This window comes from Eschrichtius robustus, chromosome 10 (genome assembly GCF_028021215.1).
Source record: "Eschrichtius robustus isolate mEscRob2 chromosome 10, mEscRob2.pri, whole genome shotgun sequence".
Classification (NCBI taxonomy): Eukaryota; Metazoa; Chordata; class Mammalia; order Artiodactyla; family Eschrichtiidae; genus Eschrichtius; species Eschrichtius robustus.
Genome location: NC_090833.1, coordinates 57,018,448 through 57,044,189, shown reverse-complemented (window position 1 = coordinate 57,044,189; position 25,742 = coordinate 57,018,448). Strand labels below are relative to the sequence as shown.

The 25,742-nt window shown below is 41.2% G+C and overlaps 1 protein-coding gene across 2 annotated transcripts in view; it reads left to right on the top strand.

Moving 5' to 3' along the window:
• GLDC (glycine decarboxylase) overlaps positions 1-25,742 on the top strand; it is a 98,858-nt gene that overhangs the window by 26,902 nt on the left and 46,214 nt on the right. For both annotated transcript variants that reach the window (XM_068552020.1, XM_068552019.1), the window contains exons 4-15: positions 2,851-3,015; positions 7,109-7,186; positions 8,180-8,327; positions 9,024-9,220; positions 10,969-11,065; positions 16,371-16,476; positions 17,889-18,028; positions 18,631-18,711; positions 21,056-21,153; positions 21,664-21,748; positions 21,922-21,963; positions 22,943-23,085. In XM_068552020.1, coding sequence (XP_068408121.1) covers positions 2,851-3,015; positions 7,109-7,186; positions 8,180-8,327; positions 9,024-9,220; positions 10,969-11,065; positions 16,371-16,476; positions 17,889-18,028; positions 18,631-18,711; positions 21,056-21,153; positions 21,664-21,748; positions 21,922-21,963; positions 22,943-23,085 — 1,380 coding nt within the window. The remainder of the gene's footprint in view (positions 1-2,850; positions 3,016-7,108; positions 7,187-8,179; positions 8,328-9,023; positions 9,221-10,968; positions 11,066-16,370; positions 16,477-17,888; positions 18,029-18,630; positions 18,712-21,055; positions 21,154-21,663; positions 21,749-21,921; positions 21,964-22,942; positions 23,086-25,742) is intronic.

Below are 25,742 nucleotides of genomic sequence, written 5' to 3'. Positions count from 1 at the left end.
CATGTTGTACACTTTTAATATACACATATTAAGTGAATTATACTTAAGTATAAGTGAATTATACTTCAATAAAGCTAGAGAAAAAAAAAGAATGTATATAGAAAAGTCACAAATTAACAAGAAAAGGGGCAAACAACACAACAGAAAAATGAGCAGGAAAAGAAAAAGAAAAAAAGACTGAAAAGAAATGTACCTAAATGTTAACTATTGTTATCTTGGAGTTCTGGGATTATGGGTGATTTTATTTTCTCAGTAGTTATCTCAATTTTCCAACTTTTTACAAAGAGCATGCATCACATAATCAGCAAAAAAAGGTTGTAGACATGTTCCTGACACACAGAAGATGGTTAATAAATGGTAGCCAATGTCTTTAAAATTTAGAACATATAATAAAAAGAAAGTAAAAATTATGGTTAATCTTGCCACCCAGAGAAAATCACTGTTTACATTTTGGTTCACGTTTTTACAAATTTACAAAAACAGGATTGTAGTATTTTACATTTTACTTTTTAAATTAATGTATCATGAGCGTCTTCTATGTCAGAAAATATTTTTACTTATCATTTTCACAATCCATAGTATTATATGCATATTGTCTATTTAATTAATTAATTTAATTAATTAATTATTTAATCATTTTCCTTTCAATAGAGACTTTGTTGCTCATTTTTCAACATTCTGTTCAGTGCTGTGATGAATTCTTTGCATGGGCTAGCTGATACATATGCATGCTTGTTTGTGTATGTGTGTGTATAAGTTTGTGTGTCTGTCCGTATGCCAAATAACGATTGTGAGTAAAATGAAAATTTCGTGTTAGCCAGGCTATCTAAGCATATGTCTTTGTGGTGGCAGAGTATGCTGTGTATGAAGATCTTATCTGATCTGAGGTCACAGTGGCCCCTTGCCTGTGCCTTTTGTGTGCCATTTCTGCTGAGATGCCCTTTCTACTTTGTCTACATTATGTATTGTGTGCTTCATTTATTCCAGTTCACCACCCGCTTAGAATTTGGCAGACTGATTTACAGTTGCTAAGCCAGGCTGTTCAAGGAATTAATTTAAGCAAAAACATACTCGGCTGTACAAACACACACACACACACACACACACACACACACACACACACAACTATACCAATGAAAGTTTCAGGGAAATTATTTCAAAGTCTTGACATTGTACTGCTTGGTAAGGCAATCTCCCCCACTCTATTCCCCCTCAAAGGTAAGAAGACATTGATTTCAAAGCCTTCAGAAAAGAAAAAAGAAAAAAAAAAGGTGGAAATATCCTGAACGTGATTACCAGATCATGAGAGAAGGAAAAGGGGTTGAAAAAAATTTTTTTTCCTAATACTCTTCAGGCTTGGAAGAATGAAAACAATAGAGATATGAAACAGTGTTAATCTCATGTGGGAGCATAGCCCCCAATCTGACACACTTTGTTAGTACAGGAATGGATTCTTGGTGAAAAGATAGCAGCTCTTTCCAAGTCCTCAGCCACCCTCTCTCCTCTTATTTTATTTTCTTTAAAATATTTATCACTCTGAAATGATTTTATGTATTTTTTATCTCTTTTTCCCCACTACAATATATTTTCCTTGAGATCAGGGACTGTTACCCATCTTGCTTATGATGTGCCACCAGAACTTATCATAGTTTTTGGCACTTAGTAGACATGCAGTAAATATTTGTAGGATGAGTGAATGAATGAAGGGATGAAAAAAGTGATGAAGTCACTAAGTGGGTTAACTCTCATACCTAAAGGCACATTTTTGGCTAATAACTGGAGGATTTTAAGGTTAGAATTCATGTCTACGCTGCCTTCTAACCATTAGTATTCTTGAATTTTGATAGGTATGGAGTTTACTACTTCCATAGACTTTTTTTTTTTTTTTTTTAATAAATTTATTTATTTATTTATTTATTTTTGGCTGTGTTGGGTCTTAGTTTCTGTGCGAGGGCTTTATCTAGTTGCGCCGAGCGGGGGCCACTCTTCATCGCGGTGCGCGGGCCTCTCATCATCGCGGCCTCTCCTGTTGCGGAGCACAGGCTCCAGACGCGCAAGCTCAGCAGTTGTGGCTCACGGGCCCAGCCGCTCCGCGGCACGCGGGATCCTCCCAGACCAGGGCTCGAACCCGTGTCCCCTGCATTGGCAGGCGGACCCTCAACCACTGCGCCACCAGGGAAGCCCCATAGACTTTTAATAACTGGATAGTGACAATTCTTTTTTTTTTGGCTGTGCCACGCGTCTTGTGGGATCCTAGTTCCCTGACCAGGGATTGAACCCGGGCCCTTGGCAATGAAAGTGCGGAGTCCCAACCACTGGACTGCCAGGGAATTCCCAACAATTCTTAAATAGACCTCTATTAATTTTTTAGAAGCACATAGAACTTCTGGTTAGTATAAACAAAGCTCCTCTCCCCCAAAACCAAAAGTTTCGAGTATTAGATATTAGATTCTTGGATACTTTTCTATTGTGAACCGTGGTTGTGGTGAGCTTTTTTTTTTTTTTTTTTATTCTGTTTATAATATCATAGGCAGTCTCAAGTTGATTTTAAGAGCCAACTTACAATACAACATACTTACAATAAGATCATTAAAATAGAAATGTAAGATTAAGTAATTTAGAGGGATAGAAAAGTAAGTACTGATTATCCCCAAAGGATAATATTGTTACTATGATTTAATGCTGAGCTTCCTTACAAAAGACAAAAAGGAAGCTTATTGATGTATTATATGATTCTCAAGAGAGGCAAACTTAATTTTCAGATACTGAATTCTAAAATGAAGGTATTTCATGAGCTTTTTCTGAATAGTGGATTCACAGTTTGGACATAGTGTTTTGGGTCCCTTACAGGATCACCCAGTATACTCCGTACCAGCCAGAGGTGTCTCAGGGGAGACTGGAGAGTTTACTCAATTACCAGACCATGGTGTGTGACATCACAGGCATGGACATGGCTAATGCATCCCTGCTGGATGAGGCCACCGCAGCTGCAGAGGCAATGCAGCTCTGCCACAGGTGAGAGGCCCAGCATGAGATTCCCTCAGGGGGAGGGACGTCTTCCAGTCTCACAAGTGCTGTGCAGACGGGGGTTCCCCTGCTCCGGTCAGTGCCCAGTGACTTTGTCCCTCTTTCCCTCTCTCTCTCTCTTTCTCTTCCCCGCCCCCTCTTTCTGTCTATCACACACACACACATTTGTGTCTATGAGATATGTTGTATCAGTATCATTATACCAGTTAGTTGAGGTAACAAACAGATGTGAAATATAGTGCATTTAAAAAAGCCACTGCTGTTTATTGTTTAACATTATGAAAGAAAGACATTTTGCTCTTCACATACATAATGTTAAGTTCAGGGATGTTACAGCAAGTCCGAGATAGTATCAAGGACCAATGCCCCTCTCTCTTTGCCATCCTTAGTGCGAGGCTTTCATCCTGTAGACTGAAGAAAAACATACAACCTAAAAGTTGCAAGTTAAGTTTTATTTGGGGATCTTACTAAGGATGAGAGCCCCGGAGACAGTCTCTCACACAGCTCCGAGGAACTGCTCCGAAGAGGTCAGGGAGGAGCCAGAACATGTAGGAGTTTTTTGCTGGAAAAAACCATGCAGTCGAACATCAAAAGATGACTGCTAATCACAAAGAACAGACATCTCAGGTTAATGATGTGAGTGCTTTTCAATATATGGGAAGATGCAAGAGTTTGGGCTCATTGAAATTATTCCTTAGAAATGCATCTTAACTATCTTTGGGCCAGTCTCCAAAGCAGATAATACTTCCTGTTTTTCTCCATCCTGAATTCCTCTCAGGGTGCACCATCAGTGGGCAGCTGCAGTGGCTAATGGCTTGATCCTTGTAGAACTGGGATGGCGGGCAACATTTTTTGTTTACTGCAATGGCAGACAGTAGTCCCGTCCACAGCCCTCCTGGTCACAAGATGACTGCTGGAGCTCTAGCCATGACGCCTGCATTCAGGAAGAAGTAAAGGGTACTTCTAGCGAAATAAGCTCTTTAAATAGTGCTTTGGAAGCCTCCACTCAACAATTTACTTATGCTTCATTGACCACCCCTACCTACAGGTGACCTGGGGAAATGCAGTTTTTTTCAGATGGGCACATTGCCACCCCCTACATGTTGGGGTTCTGTTACTATGGGTGACAGGGAGAATGGATATTGGGTAGGAACTAGTAATCTGCAATGTAATATGTAAATAAGTATCACCCTCTTTTATGAAGAATATTCTTCTTAGGTTGTATTTAATGTTTTATAGCTTGCTTTCTTTTTCTGTTTAACAATATTTTGTGAACATTTCCCCATTTCTTTAGACAGCTCTCTAAACTGTGGCTTTTATTGGCTACATAGCAATATTCATTTGCATGGAAGTACCATAATTTATGTAACCTCACCTCTATTGTTATACATTGTTTGTTCCCATTTTTCACTGTTATTAATGGTATTTTTGTGCATCTGTAGGATAAATCTTTGTCAAAAGTTCTGATTATTTCCTGAGGATGCATTTCTAGGAATAGAATTGCTGGGTCATGGTTAACTTTGGTTAATATTTAGTTAATAATCATTCTCCAGCTCCTCACCTTCTTTTGTTCTTTGCCTTGAGAATACATTTGAGTTTACCTTCCTTCCAGGTAGAATTCTCTTGTAGATGGTCATCTGGTAGGGAAATCTGCCTACATTGATGATGTGTCTGTCTGAGGTTTTGGGGGGTTGGCCCTAGTCAACTGACTGGGTGACTGCAGTGGCTAATGGCTTGATCCTTGTGGAACTGGCGGGCAACGTTCTTTGTTTACACTCTGAATGCCCATGTAAGTTTCTTTCTTGGCTTCCACAGTCTTGAGGGGTGGTTAAATTGATTCTGGTACCAATTCCAGTCAGGGAGAGGGGTTCCTCTCACACCTGAAAACAAACGAACAAACATCTGCTGGTATCTGAGAATTCAACTCAATCCTGACACCATCTACCTGGAGATGGCATCAGATTCCACAGGTTAAGGGCTCAGTTTTATAAAACTGCGCCCCTTCCCCCCCCCCCCCCCCCGCCCCTGCCCTACTTCAGCTACAAGTCGCAAGCCCAGGTTGTTACTTGTGCCTCTGACCAACTGGCTGTAGATTGGGGTTCCAACAACCCCCTCCAACTCAGGATGCCATTCTCAAGTACAGGTTGTTACCTGTATTCATCGACTGGAATTTTCATGACCCCCTCCTCAGAGCAGCGCACAGAACTCAGAGAAACATTTTACTTACTAGAAGCAGTTTATTATCAAATGATATAACTCAGGAATAGCCAGACAGAAGGGATGCATAGGGCTGGGTATCTTGAAAGGGCTCAGAGCTTCCATGCTCCCTCAGAGATCCCCATTCTTCCCAAATCTCCTCATGTTCACCAGTCCAGAAGCTCTCCAAATCCTACCCTTTGGGTTTTTTATGGAAGCTTCATTACATAGACACGATTGATTAAATCTTGGCCATTGGCAATTGATTCAGCCTCCAGCCCCTCTTCCTTCCCTGGAGCTCAGGGTGTAGAACTGAAAGTTCCAACCCTCTAATCACACGGTTGGCTCCTTTAGCAACCAGCCCTCATTCCTCTGTGGGATGCAAAAGTCACCTCATTAACATTACAAATGACACCTTGATCACTTTTCACACTTAAGAAAATTCCAATGGTTTTGGGAGCTGTGAGCCAGGAACTGTGGACAAAGACCAAATATATATGAGAAATATATCTTGGTCATCTGAATGATCAAATATTTATTTCCTATAAATCACAGTGTTGCAGTTGTGAACCTCGAACTCACTGGGCAGATGTGGAGGCCTCTAAGTTCCAGGCCCTTCTGCTTCCCAAGCAGTCCCAGGGGTGGGTTCAGGCTCTTCTTCCGGTCATCCTAGGGACAGCCGGAAAGGAATGCCATTTCTATTCTACTCTCAACTTTTCACTCCTTTTCACCTTCTCTCTTCCTCATCTACCTTCTCGCTGCTCTCCCATCCCCCACCTCCATCCCCTTTTTCTGAGTAAGAGCTTTCATCTCACACTTGCAGAAGCTGAGACCTTTGTAGTTGATGGGTCAGGGGTTCTCTCCTGAACTTAATAGAGTCACTGGGCTACGCACACTCTGCAAGTGCTTGATTTGCTTCCTCTCTCTTAATTCTCATACCTTCCATCCTGCATTTAATTTTACCCTTGAGAAGCAGCCTTGTGTTTCTTATCTTTAGGAAATGTTTTCTTCAATAGCACTGTTTTTGTTTCCATCCGAGGTCATTTAGGCTTAGATAGCTCTTCTCTCCAGAGTTATTTAGATATAGACTTTGAAGAGCTTTGTGCATTGGACAGTTAATTTTGTATCTCCCAACTCTACTTACTGTATTGAATTTATGCTTATTATAAGAATAATACCTGTTCATAGTGGAAAATTTCAAATAGTAGAGAAGGATATAATGACAAGTAAAACCTTGCTGTTTCTCAGTCCCATTGCATTGAGAAACTTGCTGTTAACTGGTCATGTGGATCTTTCTTTTTATACAATATACTTGTATCCTCCACTCATTTCTTTTTACCCAGATGTGCTTGTGATACACAAAGTGTTATGCATCCCCATCAGTTTTGTTTCCTGAAACTATGGACTGTTAGAGAACTTCCTGAATTTGGGTCTTAGACCCAACGCAGTTCCTTCCATAGCTTTGTGGTACCTGCACGTATCACAACCTATCTGAGTTCTTCTCCGCTTCCTTTGAATGAGGACACTCAGTTTAGATAATCTCTAAATGCTCCTTTGGCAATAAACTTCTCAGATGATTTTATCTAGAAGACTTAGTTTTTTGTTCCTACTCGCACCTAATCACTACCCTTTTCTTTCTTTTTCCTCATAGTATATTTTAAAAAATTTAAACCAGTTTAAGATTGATTTTGCTAAATGGGGTTAGAATGGGAATTGGATTTCAGTGATATTCTAATCAGGAAATGTCGCTATTAGTTATTAATGACTCATTATTTTTTATCCTATGCTCAGACTTTCCTTAAGTACCATCTTTGCTTTGCATTCTTAGAAGATACTCTGATTTCTTTAATGTTCATGTTGAATTGTGATTTTTTCTTTTCAACAGACACAACAAGAGGAGGAAGTTTTTTGTTGACCCTCGTTGCCACTCACAGACAATAGCTGTCGTCCAGACTCGAGCCAAGTAATTAATTTTATTTGTATTTTGAACTCAGGGATAATGTTATGCTCATCTCTGCTGTTTCTTCCTCTAATTTCCAAACTGACTGGAGTTGAACCTGGTTTAAGCTGGGGTTATTGAATTTTACTTTCCCTCCCACTTTCTTCCCATGACCTCACTGGTAAGTAAGATGTGTTAGAATGCAGGGAAAAATACACAGTGGGTTTGGTCGCCTTTGCTTTATATTTTACAAAAAGAACACATTGTTTTGTGTTCTTTTTTTAAAAAAGAAAATTAAGAATATTAAAATTGTTTCAACAGTGTTTTGAAAAGTTTGAAAAGCACAGGGTAAAAATGGAACTCTCACACAACTGTTATGATTTTGTATATATTCCTGCAAACATGGCTCATAGGGAATCCACATAATACCTAGTTTAGTATGATGTAGATGAAAGCATATTATATTTTTTAAGTGCTGTAATCAGATAAAACAAACACAGCACAACTACCACATGTGGGTGTGTTTATTTGCTTTCTCCTTGTAAAAGCCTTTCCCCCTGATCCCATACCACCATTCCTTCAGAAGTGGTTTTCTGACATATGATAGGAATTAGATAGTTGCAGGAACCTAAGGAAGGTCTTCTTCCTTGTCTTACTGAGGTTTTCCATTCACCTAAGACCTATCCAAGGTCAAAGTGGCAATGGCTCTGCAGTTACAGGTGGTGGTTGTTTAGCCCTAGGAAGGCATGTTTCTGCTCTTGTCTCAGGCACAGGTTCTGACAGGAAAGCGGGAGGGGAGGTGCTAACGGTGGCTGCAGGTGAGTGGTGTGAAGCACAGTTACCACTGAAGGGCTGGCTGTGGGATGGGGGTGTGTGCGTGTTGGGATAGGGTAGGGGGTGGGGGCACTGAGGAGGGACACAGCATACGCACGCTCTATCGTGGAAAAGAAACTGTAGATGATTTGACTTTCCCTGTAAACCAAAAGCATGGTGGTTCTTTGTCTTCTGTCTTTTCAGGTATGCTGGAGTCCTCATTGAGCTGAAGTTACCCCATGAAATGGACTTCAGTGGAAAAGATGTCAGTGGAGTGCTGTTCCAGTACCCAGACACCGAGGGGAAGGTGGAAGACTTCACGGAGCTCGTGGAGAGAGCCCATCAGGCTGGGGTAGGCAAACCTCTCCTTGTGGGGGGTCCATGGAGGTGTGTCTCAACTTTGAATTATTATTGTTACTCTTTTTAGCATGATTTTTAAAAAAATTTATTTGTTTAATTTCTTTTTGGCTGCATTGGGTCTTCGTTGCTGCGTGCGGGCTTTCTCTAGTTGCGGCAAGTGTGGGCTACTCTTTGTTGCGGTGTGTGGGCTTCTCATTGCGGTGGCTTCTCTTGTGCGGAGCACAGGCTCTAGGTGCGCGGGCTTCAGTAGTTGTGGCTCGCGGGCTCTAGAATGCAGACTCAGTAGTTGTGGCGCACGGGCTTAGTTGCTCTGTGGCGTGTGGGATCTTCCTGGACCAGGGCTCGAACCCGTGTCCCCTGCATTGGCAGGCGGATTCTCAACCACTGCACCACCAGGGAAGCCCTATTATTGTTACTCTTTTTGTTGTGTTTTAATTTCCACACCTTTATCGCTTGGTAAGGTAAAACTGCCTCCTTCCAATCTCTTTTTTTCAAGTTTGTTTTCTTCACTGGTTCCTGGCACATGGTAGGCACTCAGTAAATATTTTAAATGAATGAATGAGTAAATAAATTTCACAGGATACGAACCAACTCTGCCAGTCTGCCTATAATGGAGATAATTTGCTCTCCTTCCACTGGTCTCAGGGAAGGTCACAACCTTGTCCCTTTTCTCTTGTTTCCTTTCTAGAGCTTGGCTTGTTGTGCTACTGACCTTCTAGCTCTGTGTATCCTGAGGCCTCCCGGAGAATTTGGGGTGGACGTTGCCCTGGGCAGCTCACAGAGATTTGGGGTGCCTCTGGGCTATGGCGGACCACATGCAGCCTTTTTTGCTGTCAGAGAAAGTTTGGTGAGGATGATGCCTGGAAGAATGGTGGGGGTAACAAGGTAAAGCAGCTCATGTTTCTTCCCTTTTATTGTGGTTCTGGTTTTCCCTGCTCCTTCTCTTGATCACAGAAGTTGTTGATTTCTCTTTGAATTTAACTGGGCCATTTTGGGTCGATTAAGGAAATGTAAACATAGAGTCAGAAAAGAGAATGTATTTGGGGTATGAATGTTTGGGGTATCAATGCCCTGCCTACCCCCCAACCCCATCCCAACACACACACACACACACACACACACACCCCATTATCCCATACCTGGCCCTTCTCAAATGCCATGTACCTCTTCTCGAATGCCATGAATTTGTGCATATTTGGAAAAGTATGTGTACAATTTATAGCATATTTGTATTGAAGTCATAGAAATGAATTTTAGATTGATGAAAGTCTTGAGAGACTGAATATTTTAAGTGTGTTTTATATCTAACTAGTTTCTTTCTCAGAAGTATTAACATGCCACATGGCTATGTAAAGACAAGGGCAATAAGAGATTACCATGCACACATTGGGTGTGACCTACATTATTTCCTAGAGGTCTGCCCTTTGGCCATTTGAGTAATTTCCAAATGTACTTCCTTGAGTGCTTCTCATTGATGAAAATCCTCGGGTTAAGAATTGAGATGAATGCCATGATTATTACTGTGGAACTTTAGCATATTGTTTTTGACCTTTCATAAAGCTGGGCTATTAATGTAAGTGAGGAGTCTGAATTAGTGAATGATGTGCTGGTGATGAGAAGTTCTGAAATACTTTCACTTTGTCACATGATAGCAAAAAGCACTTTGCTTTTTAATGTAAAAAATAATAGTTTCTTTAAGTATTCTCACATTACATTTTCTTTCAATGATGTCTCTTCACCAGATGAGACAGAGGGTTTTCTAATTTAAAAGAGTTTCATATATCAGTTATCATCTTCTGATTTTTTTTTGGCTGTGTTGGGTCTTCGTTTCTATGCGAGGGCTTTCTCTAGTTGTGGCAAGTGGGGGCCACTCTTCATCGCGGTTCGCAGGCCTCTCACTGTTGCGGCCTCTCTTGTTGTGGAGCACAGGCTCCAGACGCGCAGGCTCAGCAGTTGCGGCTCACGGGCCCAGTTGCTCCGCGGCATGTGGGATCTTCCCAGACCAGGGCTCGAACCTGTGTCCCCTGCATTGGCAGGCAGAGTCTCAACCACTGTGCCACCAGGGAAGCCCTCATCTTCTGATTTTTGTATTGAACTTCTTACCTTTCTGGAAAGTGGACCTGAGAGTTTGATGAAATAAAGGCTAAGACTGCTGAATCTTTATGGTTATCTAGATTTTTAATTGTATTAAAGGAGAAATTTTATTAGAGACAAGTGTTAGGTTGTTAACATCCTTTATTTATAGCCATGTAGTTGCTTTAGATTTCTAGTATAGAAATTCTGTTTCCTTTGTCGGGTATTTCCCTTTTCTCTGAGTCTGCCAAGAAGCTCAGAGTGAAGTTTAATCCTCAATCACCATCATTTTATTAGGCTGGGTGATTCCTGGAAAATTTTCTTTTAAAGTTCCCAGCTTATTGTATATATCTCAGTGCCTCAAATCCTCAAAGTACAAACTGAAAATTAACAGTCCCCTTTAGAAGAAGATTGGTTTGTAAATTGTTTCTTTATGGCCTTGCACCTAAGTAATTTTGCTGAATTCACTTCAAGGTGGGAAGGAAAGAAGCAGTTCTGTTTATGGCAGCTCCTGGTGCTATGATGATCTGTACTAACCAGATGTTTTATTCTTGGTCCAGAGATGCCAGTGGAAAAGAAGTGTATCGTCTTGCTCTTCAAACCAGGGAGCAACACATCCGGAGAGACAAGGCTACCAGCAACATCTGTACAGCTCAGGTAGATCACATACCTGACCTGCTCACTGAATGTCTTACAGTCTACAGCAATGAGCTACTTGTTCATTTACTGAGTTGTTGCTTCATTCATCCACTGAGCAGTGTGCACACCAAAAATGTCAAGATCTTGTTGGTAGAGAAGCCTTGTGGTCTTGTCAGAACGCCAATACAATGTATTTTACTGTGGTTCCATGTGTGCACACCCTTCACCCGTTAGGGTCTCTGGCATTCTTGGCCACAGGGCAGGTCCATTATGGGTGGTAACTGGGGCACCTTCTCTTAGGGCTGAGATGGAGGCCCTCCAGGTTAGTGTGAGGAAGGCAAGGTGAAGGTGCTTGAGGTGACTGTACTGAGGGGATAGTCCAGATGGGCCCGCCGGTGGTGGCCATGGGGTACTCTTACTGGGAACTCATGAGAGGCATTTCTGAAATGTATGGGATAAAAGAGGAGGAGTTACCTGAACGTTGCCCAAGGTCTCAGGTTAGAGGGAGCAGTGTTTTCTGACATCCAGCCAGTTCCTAGGATCAGGTGGAGGACCACCCCTGAGCATATAATCCATTCTTGGTTCTCTTCCATTCGGGGTCAGGGAAAGGGAGAGATCTCACAGATACCTCAGTAGGCAGTGCAGTGTTCTTCCCCTTAGGGCATAGGCTCACAGCACCACCACCAGCTTTTAGAAAGCCTCTCCAGGGAGGGAGTAGATGATAAGGTCTTCTTATAGTTTGCTCCATATCCATTGGTTGTTGAAATAGTTTCCTCAGTTGGTTTTCCTGTATTATTTTTTTTTGTCTCAGGGAGGTGGCTGCTTGTCAGGGAAGAGCTCCTCTAGTATCACAGGAAGGAGCCAGTTGTCACAAGCTTGTCCTCTGTTGACAGCAAATTGATCTTTATGTGATGCCTTTACTTTCTGTAGTTTACCCTTCATTTGTTGAATTCCCTGCTTACATATCTTCCCTTCCTCTGCTGCTTTCTGCTCATGTTCTTGCAGAACGTGTCTCTCTGATCATAAGTGCACTAAGGGTTTTCTGCTTCAAGGTTTGAATTAATTTTCCAGGTTAACTTGGGCTATCTACAATGAGCAAAAGTTATATTCCTACTTCTTTTTTCCTTCCAGTTCATGGATAGCTGATGTTTCATTATTTAACTTGGATCGTAAGAGGTCTCTGTTTTTCAGCAATGAATAACATGATGTTTGCCTTAGAGATAGTCATACCCTGTCTTCTCTGATTTTCACTTTCTTATTCTGGAGATTTTCTAACTCTCCATTGTCTATTTCATCTCATGTGTTTCTTCTCATAACTGGTTGCATGAAACAATTGCTTGTGATGCCAGTGTCATTTTCTTTGTAGGCCTATAATTATTCTCTTTTGTTTGGAGATGACTGATATTTTTTAAGCTGTTCCTTGAGCACTCTATGTCATTACTCCAGCCTTCTTCTTGTAGCACCTCTTCCATGTTCTTCTCAGGGCTGCCCCATTCCTCTTGAGTGTTGTAGGGTCCACACTGGACTTCTCTTAGTTTTGCATCACTGATGGTGCAGAACTTTTTTTTTTTTTAATCTCTGAAAATGCATTACTGAATTCTTTAAAAAAAATCTTTCTGTAAACTCGTGACATTTCTACAGGTGTCTGAATTTGCATCATATCTTCTTCTTTATATTCTCTTATTTCTCAACTTCCACCACAAGCTTTCATTAGCTTTTTCTAAAGTCCAGGGGTATTGATGTATAATTTACATTTCATTAGCTCTTTTATTGAGATATAACTCTCCATATAATTCACCCATTTAAAGTACACCGTTCAACGGTTGATAGTACTTTCACAAAGTTGTGTGACCATCACCAGCATTTCATTTCTGGATATTTTCATCACCCCTAAAAGAAACTTGTTCCCATTAAGCAGTCACTTCCTATCCTTCTCCCCTCCCTTCAGCCCCTGGTGACCACTTATCTCCTTTCTGTCTCTATGGATTTGCCTATTCTGGATATTTCATATAAATGAGATCATACAATATGTGGCCTTTTGTGCCTGGTTTCTTTTGTTTGAGATAATGTTTTCAAGGTTCATCCATGTTGTAGAATTGGGAAGGAAAAAAAAATTTTTCATCTAACCTTCTAGGTTCTTCTAGCTGGTCTAAGAATTAAATTGATATGAGACAGATTAACAGGATAAAATAACACTTTATACATACATACAGGATCCCCACATATATGAGAGGCTCAGAGACCCCACATACATGAGAGGTTAAAGGACAGAAAAGTAAATAAGGTATACATGTCATCCTGGGCTAAGGAATGGGATAGGGGCCAGGTGCTTCCAAGCATGGGAGGGCCGTTCACTGGATGATAAGAAGAACAAGATGTTTGGTAATTAGTTGTTTGCTCTGCCATATAGATGGGGCCACTTAGATAAAATTTATCTTTGGTAATAACTCCTTTTCTGGGAAGAATCCTCAATTTAAATTCTTCTGGGCAGTTAAGGGAGGAGCAGTAGTTTCTCTTGAGCCCAGAAGGTGTCCATTGCCTGAACTCAAAATAATCCACATGCTAAAGTGGCACATCTTAGGGAGGCCTGTTTGGAACCCCTACGGTATCATGAATCAATACTTCATTCTTTTTTATGGCTAAAGAATATCCCATTGTATGGATATATCATATTTTGTTAATCCATTCACCAATTGATGGGCATTTAGGTTGCTTCCACTTTGGGGTACCTTGAATAAGGCTGCTATGCGCATTTGTGTATAAGTTTTTGTGGGGACATATATTTTCAGTTCTCTTGGGTATATTCCTAGAAATAGAAGTTCTGGGTCGTCGGTAACTCTATGTTGAACTATTTGAGGAACTTCCAGACTCTTTTCTGAAGTGGCTGCACCATTTTACATTCCCTCCACCAATATATGAGGGTTCTAATTTCTCCACATTTTCACCTGTACTTGTTATTGTTCCTCTTTTTGGTTATAGCTGTCCTAGTGGGTGTGAAGTGACATCTCACTGTAGGATTGATTTGCAGTGACCTAATAACTAATGATTTTGAGCATCCTTTCATGATTCACTTTTTTTTTAATTTTTTTATTTATTTTATTTATTTATTTTTGGCTGCGTTGGGTCTTCATTGCTTGCACGCGGGCTTTCTCTAGTTGCGGTGAGCGGGGGCTACTCTTCGTTGCGGCACACGGGCTTTTCACTGTGGTGGCTTCTCTTGTTGCGGAGCACGGGGTCTAGGTGTGTGGGCTTCAGTAGTTGTGGCATGTGGGCTCAGTAGTTGTGGCTCGCGGGCTCTAGAGCGTGGGCTCAGTAGTTGTGGTGCACAGGCTTGTGGGATCTTCCTGGACCAGGGCTCAAACCCGTGTCCCCTGCACTGGCAGGCGGATTCTTAGCCACTGCGCCACCAGGGAGGTCCCCATGATTCACTTTTGATTACTTTAAGTATCCTAATTATGTTGTTTGTCAGATTATCAAAGAAATTTGAATCTTCTTGGTCTCTCTGTTTCTCTGAACTTCCTTTGATATTCTAATGCCTTACCAAGATTTCTAAAAGTGACTTTATACTTTTCATTAATTTGTTGGTCAGTTGGTTGATATAGTCTCCTGTTTGTAGAAAGAATGATCTCTAGTTTAAAAAGTGACGTGAACCAACCTCCACAAGGCTTCTGTGATGGGAGGCTTCCAGAGCATTCTGTGAACATCAAGCCTGAGTTTTTATTCCCAGGCAGAATAGCCATGAGCCATGATACACTATATATGGATGTTTTACTTCAGACATGCCCTCTCCATAGCTATAACGTGTTGTGGTTCTTCCATATTTATTTCTAATTGTTATACGGAGTCCACAAGAGTGTCTGTACTCTCTCTGGCACTTGGTCCAAGAAAGTCTACTGCTGTGTTCTCTGATGTCTTCTTTTCCTCATTTCCTTTATCGACTCTGATTTCACTTTCTGGCATTTTTGCAGTGACCCCAGAGAGATTCCTTCTAGCAGCCTCACAGAGGAAATGTGTACCTAACAAAATAGATCTGATATTGAACATCATCCAACTTTAAAGCACTGTGTTTCTCAGCTGAGTAGTGTTTCTGTTCTGTAATGTGCCCCTTCCCACCTTGGGATGATTGAACATTGAAGGTGGACCTTGAACTGCTGACCTAGTACATTAGGACAAAAGTCACTTTAGTGGGACTGGAAACTCATAGAAACCATGGTGCTGGACCAGTGAGATGGGAGGGGCTGTGGGAGAATTGAATGGACTAAGCAGGTGAGGAGTCTGAGACTAGAGTTTGGGTCAGTTACCTAGGGCGATATTGCATGGTTAGAAGGCTGCTGGTTGGTAGGATCTAGGGTGGAAAAGCAGGTGAGGGATAGGGCCAAAAGGAGGAGAGACAGGAGGTGGGCCTCCATGATTTTCCCCCACATTGGCACTCATTTTCGTTTCTGACCCTTGCCATCCTCTTTTTGTCCTCCTCCCTGACCCAAGACGCCACCACAGTGGTCCCTTCCTTGCTCCCTATGCTGGATTCCCTCCCTGAGTCTCTGAGAGATTCTAGTGCCATTCTTTCCTATTCTCTGTCACACTAGAATACACACTTCCCTGTAAATATTTTTGTGAAACTTCAATCAACGGTCAAGAGAGATATCTTTACCTGAGAAAGTGACCTTACTGTCAGCAGGGAATAAGCCAGTAGGTTCTGGTTTTCCCTTCCTAATATATCTCCTGCCAACTCATTTTGGTTTTATTCCCCTGCGTCCTGCATTTTCATCTTTGGTGGTCCTTTGCATAGATTCACCATTCACCTCTTGATTGGCTGAAATTCACTTTCTAGTGCTTTATTTAAGGCTTCAAGAGAATTATACTCCCTGAGTTCTTGTGTGTTTGAAAATTTTTGTTGCTTTTATCCTTGAAGAACTGTATTATTGAGCGTAAAATTCTTAGATCTCACTTTTTTCCCCTGAGATCTTTGTTGTTCCACTATCTTCCAACATTAAATATTGCATCTCCATGTCTGATGACAGCCTGATCTTCCCCTTTATGGGTGACATGATTATGTTGCATGGATGGAACGCCTTACTAATGGTAACATTCAAAGGTTTAGTATAGTGACTCTAGGGTGTCTTGGATGCTGTATTTACCCCTCAGATGGTTGGGCAGGTTATAAATGGTCTCCAACTATCATAGAGAAAGCAGGGAGTCTAATCATTTTGCTTTGTACCTGCTTTTAGTTTTGGCATCTCAAGTCAGAATAACAATCCCTCCCACTGATCATCTTCCATCACATTGTTGAACCTGATTCTTTAAATGCTCTTTGTCGTTTTAGGCTCTCTTGGCGAATATGGCTGCAATGTTTGCAATCTACCATGGGTCCCACGGGCTGGAACATATTGCTAGGAGGGTACATAATGCCACTTTGATTTTGTCTGAAGGTGAGTCAGTTTTCTGTTTTAAAACTTTTGGTTATAACAAGACCGATACATGTGAGTAAATAAAACTGAAAACTCACTGCATGTCTAATACTACATGCAAAATTAAAAGTCAAATAAAAACCTAGGAATAATATTTTCAACATCTATGACAGACTGAGTGTTAATATATTTAATATATTGAGCTCTTCCTCAGTCCCCCCACCCCATACACAGGAAGAATGAACACCCTGAGAGAAAACTGGACAAAGGACATTAAATGTAATTTTAAAAGAAAGTATACAAATGAACATATATGATTTCAACCTCACTATTAATCAAAGAAATATAAATTGAAAGAATAAAATAGTGTTTCTCTCATTACATTGGCAGAGATTAAAAAGAATGCTGATATTGGTATGACTTTTATGAGGGCACTTAAACAATATGTGTCAAAAGCTTTTAAAATGTGCCTACAATTTGATACAGAAATTCTAGGAATGTATCTAAAGGAAATAATCAGATAACGATGTAAAGGGTGTGCATTGAAACATTATTTACAATAGCACAATCTTGGAAACAGCCTAAACGTCCAATAATAAGTAATTAGTTAAATTATGGTACGTAATTTAAGTTTGAATATTATATAGCCATTAAAAATAATGATAGGGGTTTTGATCTGTAGAAAAGCAAAATCTTCATGATACATTAAATTTTTTAGAAAAGGGTAAAGAAGTATATGTATGTGATATATTACACACACACACACACACACACACACACACACACACACACACACACACACACACACACCCTTCTAGAGGAATCTATACCAAGAAGTAACCACTAGTTATTTCTGGATGGTGATTATGGTGATTTTTTTCTCCATTTTTATATGTATTTCACAACTTTCTGTAGCATAATAATAAATATTTGCCTTTTTAAAAAAAAAATAAATTTATTTATTTAGTTTTGGCTGTGTTGGGTCTTCGTTGCTGCATGCGGGCTTTCTCTAGTTGCGGCGAGCAGGGGTTACTCTTTGTTGCGATGCGCAGGCTTCTCATTGCGGTGGCTTCTCTTGTTGTGGAGCACAGGCTCTAGGTGCATGGGCTTCAGCAATTGTGGCACACAGGCTCAGTAGTTGTGGCTCGCAGGCTCTAGAGCGCAGGCTCAGTAGTTGTGGTGCATGGGCTTAGTTGCCCTGTGGCATGTGGGATCATCCCGGACAAGGGCTCGAACCCGTGTCCCCTGAATTGGCAGGCGGATTCTTAACCACTGTGCCACCAGGGAAGTCCTACTTTTTTTTTAAAAAGCACCAACCAAAACACTGGGTAGCAACAGACCGTAGTAGGATTTACCTCTTTACTTCTGTGAAGTGTCAGTGGCAGAGGGTCTGGTTTCTACATAGAGACCGGTGGCTATCCTATCTTGTCTAGGTCTCAAGAGAGCAGGACACCAACTCCAGCATGACTTGTTCTTTGACACTTTGAAGATTCAGTGTGGCTGCTCAGTGAAGGAGGTCTTGGGCAGGGCTGCTCAGCGACAGATAAATATTCGGCTGTTTGAGGATCACACAGTAAGTCAGACTTTCAGTTTTGTTTGTTTGTTTGTTGTACAAATTCTATAAATTTTTATGACTTTTCTCATTAAAATTTCTCTTTATTTAAAAAAAAATCAGTATTGGACCTTTGGGCACAACTTCTTTGTAAACAATTTTCATTTCCAGTTTGGAACATTGTGACCTATTAAATGATAATCCATTGTCAGCTTTCCCTAAGATGTTGTGTTTTCATATATGGGACTCTTAGGCACATATTTTGCTCATAATACTCCTTCGTTCACAATATGACTGTTCAAGGTAAAGGCTATGATAAGTGATACGATAAGGTAAGTTAAGGGAAGAAAAAAGTGAGCATATCTAGTACCAAAAGGAGTGCCCTGCAGCCCTCTGGACTCTTTTAGAGTCCAGAAGTGGCTGTAAAACTCTCAACCTTTTGACGTTTGGGACTGGTCTAGCCTACTTTGCCCAAGGGCCAACTTGGACATAATGATACCCTGTTATTTTAGAACAACTGAGAGTTTTGTCCAGCACTTTCTCCCCTTTGACCTCTCTTGGAGTCTCTGCACTGATCTTGGCATTTAGAGCTGATGTTTTCCCTTTCATTTTCATTTCTATAGCTTGGTATTTCTCTTGATGAAACAGTCAATGAAAAAGATCTGGATGACTTGTTGTGGATCTTTGGCTGTGAGTCATCTGCAGTAAGTAAATCAAAATTCACATTCCTCATAATGACTATTTGAGGAGGTGTCACAGTTGGCTTTGCCTCTTATGGGCCTGAGTGTGAGGGAGAGGGGGTGCAGGAATGACATTAGGTGGCCTGCGTTAAAAGTATGCCACCGATTGTCCCTTGCCACTGTGACTGCTGATAGTTAGAGGTCACTGCCGTGGGCCCCAGCCAGGACTGAGCAGCAAGGCTAGTTGGAAGGATTGTTAATGGTGTTTAATTGAAACTATTCCTAATACAAAGATTCATGACATTGGCATCTTGGTTATGTTGATTCTGGGAAAACTGACCTAATATGTGCCAGGTCTTATGCTGTGCCCTGAGGCTAGTGGTAAATCAGACATACTTCCCGCCCTTTTGGAGCTTATAGTCTAATGAGGGACATACTTCCCGCCCTTTTGGAGCTTATAGTCTAATGAGGATCCAAACAGGCACAAGACTGCAATCCAGATGATGTACTATGATGGGCACTGTCCAAAGATGCTCTCTGAGCACAGAGTGGAGGGGGCTTCTCACCAACACTTGGAAGAAACTGTCCTAAGCTGAGACCTGAAAGATGAGTAGGAGCTATCCAGACACAGTTGAGAAGAAGGAGGATGGGGCCAGAGGTGTTCCAGACACTGGGAAAAGCAGCCACAAAGGCTAGGAGGAGAGAGGTTATGTGAAAACTAGAAACAGTTCAGTGTGACTGAGTTGGTTTCTAAAATGATGAGATAGCAGGGACATGTGAGCAGGAGAGTCTGTGGGATGGAAGAGAGACGTCAGCTATCTAGACCTGTGGCAAGGTGTTAATCACAACACTCTATAAGGCCTGGAGCATAGGAGCCACTTAATAAATATTTGTTAAATGAATCAATGAAAGGAAACAGAAATAGGTTCCAGAGCGTTGATCAGTGCTGCCCTGTTTGTCTGAGTCCTCTTTGAGAGATGACTTAAGTATCAGATAACAAATGTAAATCATCAAAAAAGTATTATACTGTTCTCTTTTAATCTTTAATTAATAAACAAGACTGAATAATATCTTCCCTCTAGAACTCTGCAGTAAATTTAATCACAGATACTTGTTCCACGCATTTGAAGAATATTTATGGAGCAACCACTGAGGGCTCTCATACTATCGGCCTGGAGCAGAATGAGGAGCAAGCCATGTATCTAGTTATATATTCTGGATATTAAATGCTTATCAGATATATGATTTGCAGATATTTTCCCCCATTCTGTGGGTTATCTGTTAATTCTCTTGATAGTGTCCTTTAATGCACAAAAGTGAGCTTTATTTTTTCTTGTGTTGCTCATGCTTTTGGTGTCATATTTAAGACACCATTGCCAAATGCAAGGTCATGCAGATTTGCCCCTATACTTTCTTCTAAGAGTTTTGTAGTTATAGCTTGTAAATTTGAGTCCTTAATCCATTTTTTAAAAAAAATAAATTTATTTATTTATTTATTTTTGGCTGTGTTGGGTCTTCGTTGCTGTGCGCAGGCTTTCTCTAGTTGCGGCGAGCGGGGGCTGCTCTTCCTTGCAGTGTGTGGGCTTCTCATTGTGGTGGCTTCTCTTGTTGTGGAGCACAGGCTGTAGGCGCGAGGGCTTCCATAGTTGTGGCACATGGGCTCAGTAGTTGTGGCGCATGGGCTTCGTTGCTCCGCGGCATGTGGGATCTTCCCGGACCAGGGCTCGAACCCGTGTCCCCTGCATTGGCAGGCGGATTTTTAACCACTGCGCCACCAAGGAAGTCCCCTTAATCCATTTTGAATTAGTTTTTGTATATTCTATAAGATAAGGATCCAACTTCATTCTTTTGCATGTGTATATCAAGTTTTCTCAGCACCATTGTTGAAGAGACTGTCCTTTCTCCTACTGAATGGTCTTGGCACTTGTATTTTATTAGAATTGTTCTCAAAGATAAAAGAGCAATGTCAAGTGAGAATCTTTACTTGAGTGTTATCATGGTTGTCACTTTTTTTAGATAGCCCTTTAAAATAGTTTACTGGAACTTGCTTCATTATTCAAGGAACATGCAGGGGATGTCAACTTTTTTTTCTTTGGCAGTAAAGATTGTTCACTTTTCTTTGTTCATTGTGGCTAAGTTCAACAGAACTTAAAAACAGTGTTTTGGAGAATTGCCACAATGCATGACCCCTGACATCCGTCATTGCACTGTGCCAGATATCCCTGGGGTGGGTGGTCAGGGAGGTGGGAGGTTGGATGGTAGGGAATTTCTGGTGCTCTTGTCAGAATACACGCTGAATGGAAGCCTTCTTCACATGTGGTTCCAGGCATGCTTCCTGCCCTTCAGTTTCTGTGGTCTCTCCATGCAGGAGCTGGTTGCTGAAAGCATGGGTGAGGAACGGAGAGGTATTCTAGGGACTGCCTTCAAGAGAACTAGTCCATTCCTCACACATCAAGTGTTCAACAGGTTTGTGTAGTTTGTGTGACTTCTGCATTGTGTGCTGTGGCTTGGGAGCACGGTAGAGAGTGGCTTCTACTATGGCATTCTGACTATGACGTGGCCTGGTTTATTGTGGCTCAGCCTGACTCACTACTAAATCCCAATTCTAACCTGGGCAAAGCACACCTTATTTCCTGGTGGCTGTGCTCCCTTGACACTATAACCCCTAATTCTACTCTCAAGAAGATGGGAGTTTCGATGCATAGTTGCCAGGCTGAAGATCATACCCAGGAACTCAACATCCTCTTCTTTCCAACTCTTCCTCTCACGCCCACAGGCAGCTTCTTGTCCTAGGGCATCCTCTGCGCTTCATGGGGGGTACACGCCCTTCCCTCTGATGCTTTGCTGGCATGTTGTCCATGGCCTAATTTGATCTGTATGTTGAAGGTAGATCTCAGTGTGTCTTACCTTTTAGAAGGATGTGTATGGGCTCTTACCTAACTATATTGGCCTAAACCGTGTGTTTTATGTTCACAGCTATCACTCAGAAACAAATATTGTCCGATATATGAAGAGATTGGAAAACAAAGACATTTCCCTTGTTCATAGCATGATTCCACTGGTAATTATTGCCTTTATTTCTATTTCCCACCCCACCCTGATCCCAGCTCTTTGGGTCACATCTAATATGCTGCAAGAGGGATGAATGGGTGACCATTCGGGGAGATGGGAGGGCCGATCAGATAGACCACAGCATGTCACTAACGTAATATGCTTTGGCTGTGCTTCTTAAAGGGGTCCTGTACCATGAAGCTCAACAGTTCATCTGAACTCACAGTAAGTAGGTCACTTCTATTAAAAGGGAACTTAGCAGAGGCAGTGTCTTGGCTTATACATAAGCAGATAACTAGAGAAAGTTGCTGCTGGGACCGTGATTGAATAACTGCTTTAGTAATCCTTTACCTTGCTCTTCAACAATCTTGGCAGAAACCCTAACTTTATCACAACCCGATCATTTAAATTTATGGGTGAAATTATTTTTAAATATTAAAATAATTAAACATATAGTGTTTATGTCTTCCTACCTTCCCCAACTCCCCCCACCACCCTTTTAAACCTGCCATGTTGAAAGCTTTTATCCATTTGTAGTTGTTAAGCTCAGATAGAATTAAGAACCGTAAGCCTTCTTTCTAGAAATCCTTTCTCAGTGCCAGAAAGGTAGAGATTTGAGGTTTTAATTTGTTTCTTGTATCAACAGAAGATTTGTGTCCCCTGCTATGGTGTTTGGTAAGTATCTCTACTAGGCTAGGATGTTTCCTTTTTTCCATAGGATTAGTCTGATACGACAAATCACATCAGGCAAAGAAAATCATTTTATATTCTAATAGGAGGATTTTCCCCATTTGCTTTTATGTTGGTGTTTTGTTCTGCTTCATGAAAAAAGAATGATATATGTGCTATGTAAAGAGTTTGAATAAACCATGCCTGAAACAACTCATTGGGTTTCATGGATATAAATCTATTCAGGGGCCTTTTTGTTCCTGAAAAAATAGGAAATGGTTATACTTTTGTATAAGTTCCCTTTCTGGGCCTCTGTGACCCACTTGTAAAATGAAGGCAGTAATAGTACTTACCCCATAAGACTGTGGTAAGAGTTGAATGAATGAATTTATGTAAAGTGCTTAGAACAGTGCCTGGCACATAGTAAGCACCCTTTGTGTTAGCTGTTGCTATCATCATCATCATTGTTAAAGTCAGTCTTATTACTATTACAATATGTACATATGTGTATGTTTCCTCCCTTCTTGCTCTTCAGCCTATCACATGGAAAGAATTTGCAAACATCCACCCCTTTGTGCCTCTGGACCAAGCTCAAGGGTACCAGCAGCTTTTTCGAGAACTTGAGAAGGATTTGTGTGAACTCACGGGCTATGACCGAATCTCTTTCCAGCCTAACAGGTAAGGGGATTTCTTCTTCTGTCTTTTCAGTTATCTCTTGTAGTATCATACCCACTGGGATGGATGACTAGAAGGTCCAAAGTGGCCTCATTCACATAACTGGGAAGGTAGTGATGGCTGTTGTCTGGGAGCTCAGTTAAGGGTGTTGACCTGGGCCTTGGTTCTTCTCCATATGGACCTCGCCAGTGGTTGCTTGAGCTCCCTCACAGAATTGGGTCTGGGTTCAAAGTGGAGTGTTCCAAGATGGAAGGACGTGGACGCTGCAAACTTCTTAAGGCTCAGCCTCTGGAGTTACACAACATCACTTCCAGAACATTCTATCTGTCACAGCAAGTTTCAGGGCCAGCCCAGATTGAAAGTGGGAAGGGGACAACACGTGGGTGTGAATGTCAAGAGTCCTGGTTCATTGCAGGCCATCTTTGGAAGCTAGTTACTACATCCATCTTATAGTGTAAGAATCAGAGTCGAGCACACGTGTTAACTCCTTATAAGCAGTAATGCCTCAATCTAGTCAGGCCAGGAGAGTCCGTATCCTAGTTTGTTCTGTCACTAACTTTGAAAGTTCCCTTCCTTTTTTCTGTCCTCGGTCTCTGTCTGTAAAGTAAAAACATTTGAGCAACAGTGATTTTCAAAAGCAAAGGGCTCTTGCAGCATCTCCTGGGTACTTGTTAAAAAAATATAAATTCCTGGGCCCCACTCCAGAAGTACTGATCTCCAGGGGTTGAGACTAAAAGTCTTTGTTTTTAAGAAGCAACCAAGTGATTCTGATGTAGTATAGTCAACCTGGATCCACTGGATTTGTGATCTTTCTGTCTTCATGGGAATAGATAGACAGACAGACAGACATGTCGTCAGCATGTGAATTAACATCTGGGGATACCTTCAGAGGAGGAGTCTGGTATCTGCCCCGAGGTTCTCTACCTCCCACTGCTCAGTGTGGTTCTCCACCAGCAGTCTCAGCATTGGCAGCACCTAGAAGCTTGTTAGAAATGCCAGATTTCTATTTCAAGATACAAAAATCAAAGGATTTTAAAAACTGAGACATTTATTGTCTCATTTTCTGAGACAGAAGGTAATCAGATCTTAATCAGTTACTATCAAGCCCTACCTCCTGTTTGGAAACATAGGTAACACAGCAAAGCCATACACTTTGTGAAAACAATATACCCCATACAGTACAAACCCTTTAGGAAGAGGGCATGTGACAGATGAAAGGACACAGAGCTTTTTTAATGTTAGTCTCTCAAACTCTCATTTCATAAATAGGAAGGAATTGACGTTTATGAAAGTCAGGCTGTAGTATACCTTCATTAAAATGTCATCATGCAGCTTTGCTTTTTTTTTTTTTAATTAAGGGAGGAACCTGAGTAAATTAACCTGAGGCAATATTACCTTAATTAAGTGTTGACAATGAAGAAACTGCCCTCTAGTGATGGAATATGATCACATCTTCTGTATTGTACTGGAGAGCAATTTTTCAAGACCATTTTAACTTTTAAAAGTCATTAGCTCTTTTTTTTTTTTTAAAGTCATTAGCTCTTGCAGTAAATTGAGGTCCCAGGCAGGGTCTCCAGAAGACTGACTGAAGGATGAGGAAGCTCTCCTTCCCCTAAAGCAGTGGTTCCCAGGCCTGGAAATTAGACTCACATGGTGAGTCTATAACTAATCCTGATGTCCAGATCACAATCCCAGATAGAATAATAATCTCGATGGGGAAAGACTAGGTTGAGGGAAGGATGCAGGCATGGGTATATCTTTAAGGCTCCCCGGGTAATTCCAGCTTGCAGCCAAGGTTGAAAACCATCGTCTTAGAAGTTTCTCTGTTCTCCTCAGTTTACCTAATGCTCTTTCTCTGTCTTACTCTCCTCATTTGTATGATTGTCAGCGAGGCTCCATTCTCTATCCCAGTCTTGGAGGAGGGAAAGAAATCTTTATCATTTTGTACCTCCTGGCAGTGATGCCTTCTCCAGCTCCAGAGATTCCCAGATATACCACCCATTTCCAAGAGCTGACTTGAGTGTTACAGAGGCTGTGTTGAGGCTTAGTAGAGGGATATTTCTGGTCCTGAGCAGAGGCTGCTATGACAGATAGGGAAATACCTTACTCTTTGTTGGGAAAATACAGGGGCTATGCTTCCAGTGAGTAAGGAAATTTGATGTCTAATTTGGGAAAAGAGGAAGGGATGCACCACATATTCTATGTGAGTGACTTTAGTTTTAGCTCTTCATAACCTCCATCTTGGTTTATTTGTGGTAATCTTTTCTCCATAGGTGGATTATAAATCCCAGGTCTTATAATTCTATATTCCAGGTCTCAGAGTCTACCACAAGGCTAACTACTTACTGGTTAATTAGTCATGATTTAATGCTGGCTAGTGTCCACTGAAATCTAAGGGACCAATGTAGGCTTTATAGTTATTGTAAGAAGAAACACAAGTTTTCTTGACTACTCTGCACAGAAAAAGAATTTAGTGTACCATGTCAGCCACTGAAGTTATACTCATAAAATAGAGGGTGTAGTAACCTCTTTTATCAAGGGACCATTTCCTGGTGTTTTTATTTATACCTGACAAGTTGGAACTGGTCAGTGTGTCTATAGAGTTCTAGAGTCCAGTCACCAAAACTTTGGAATCTAAATATATTTCCCTTCCTTTTTTG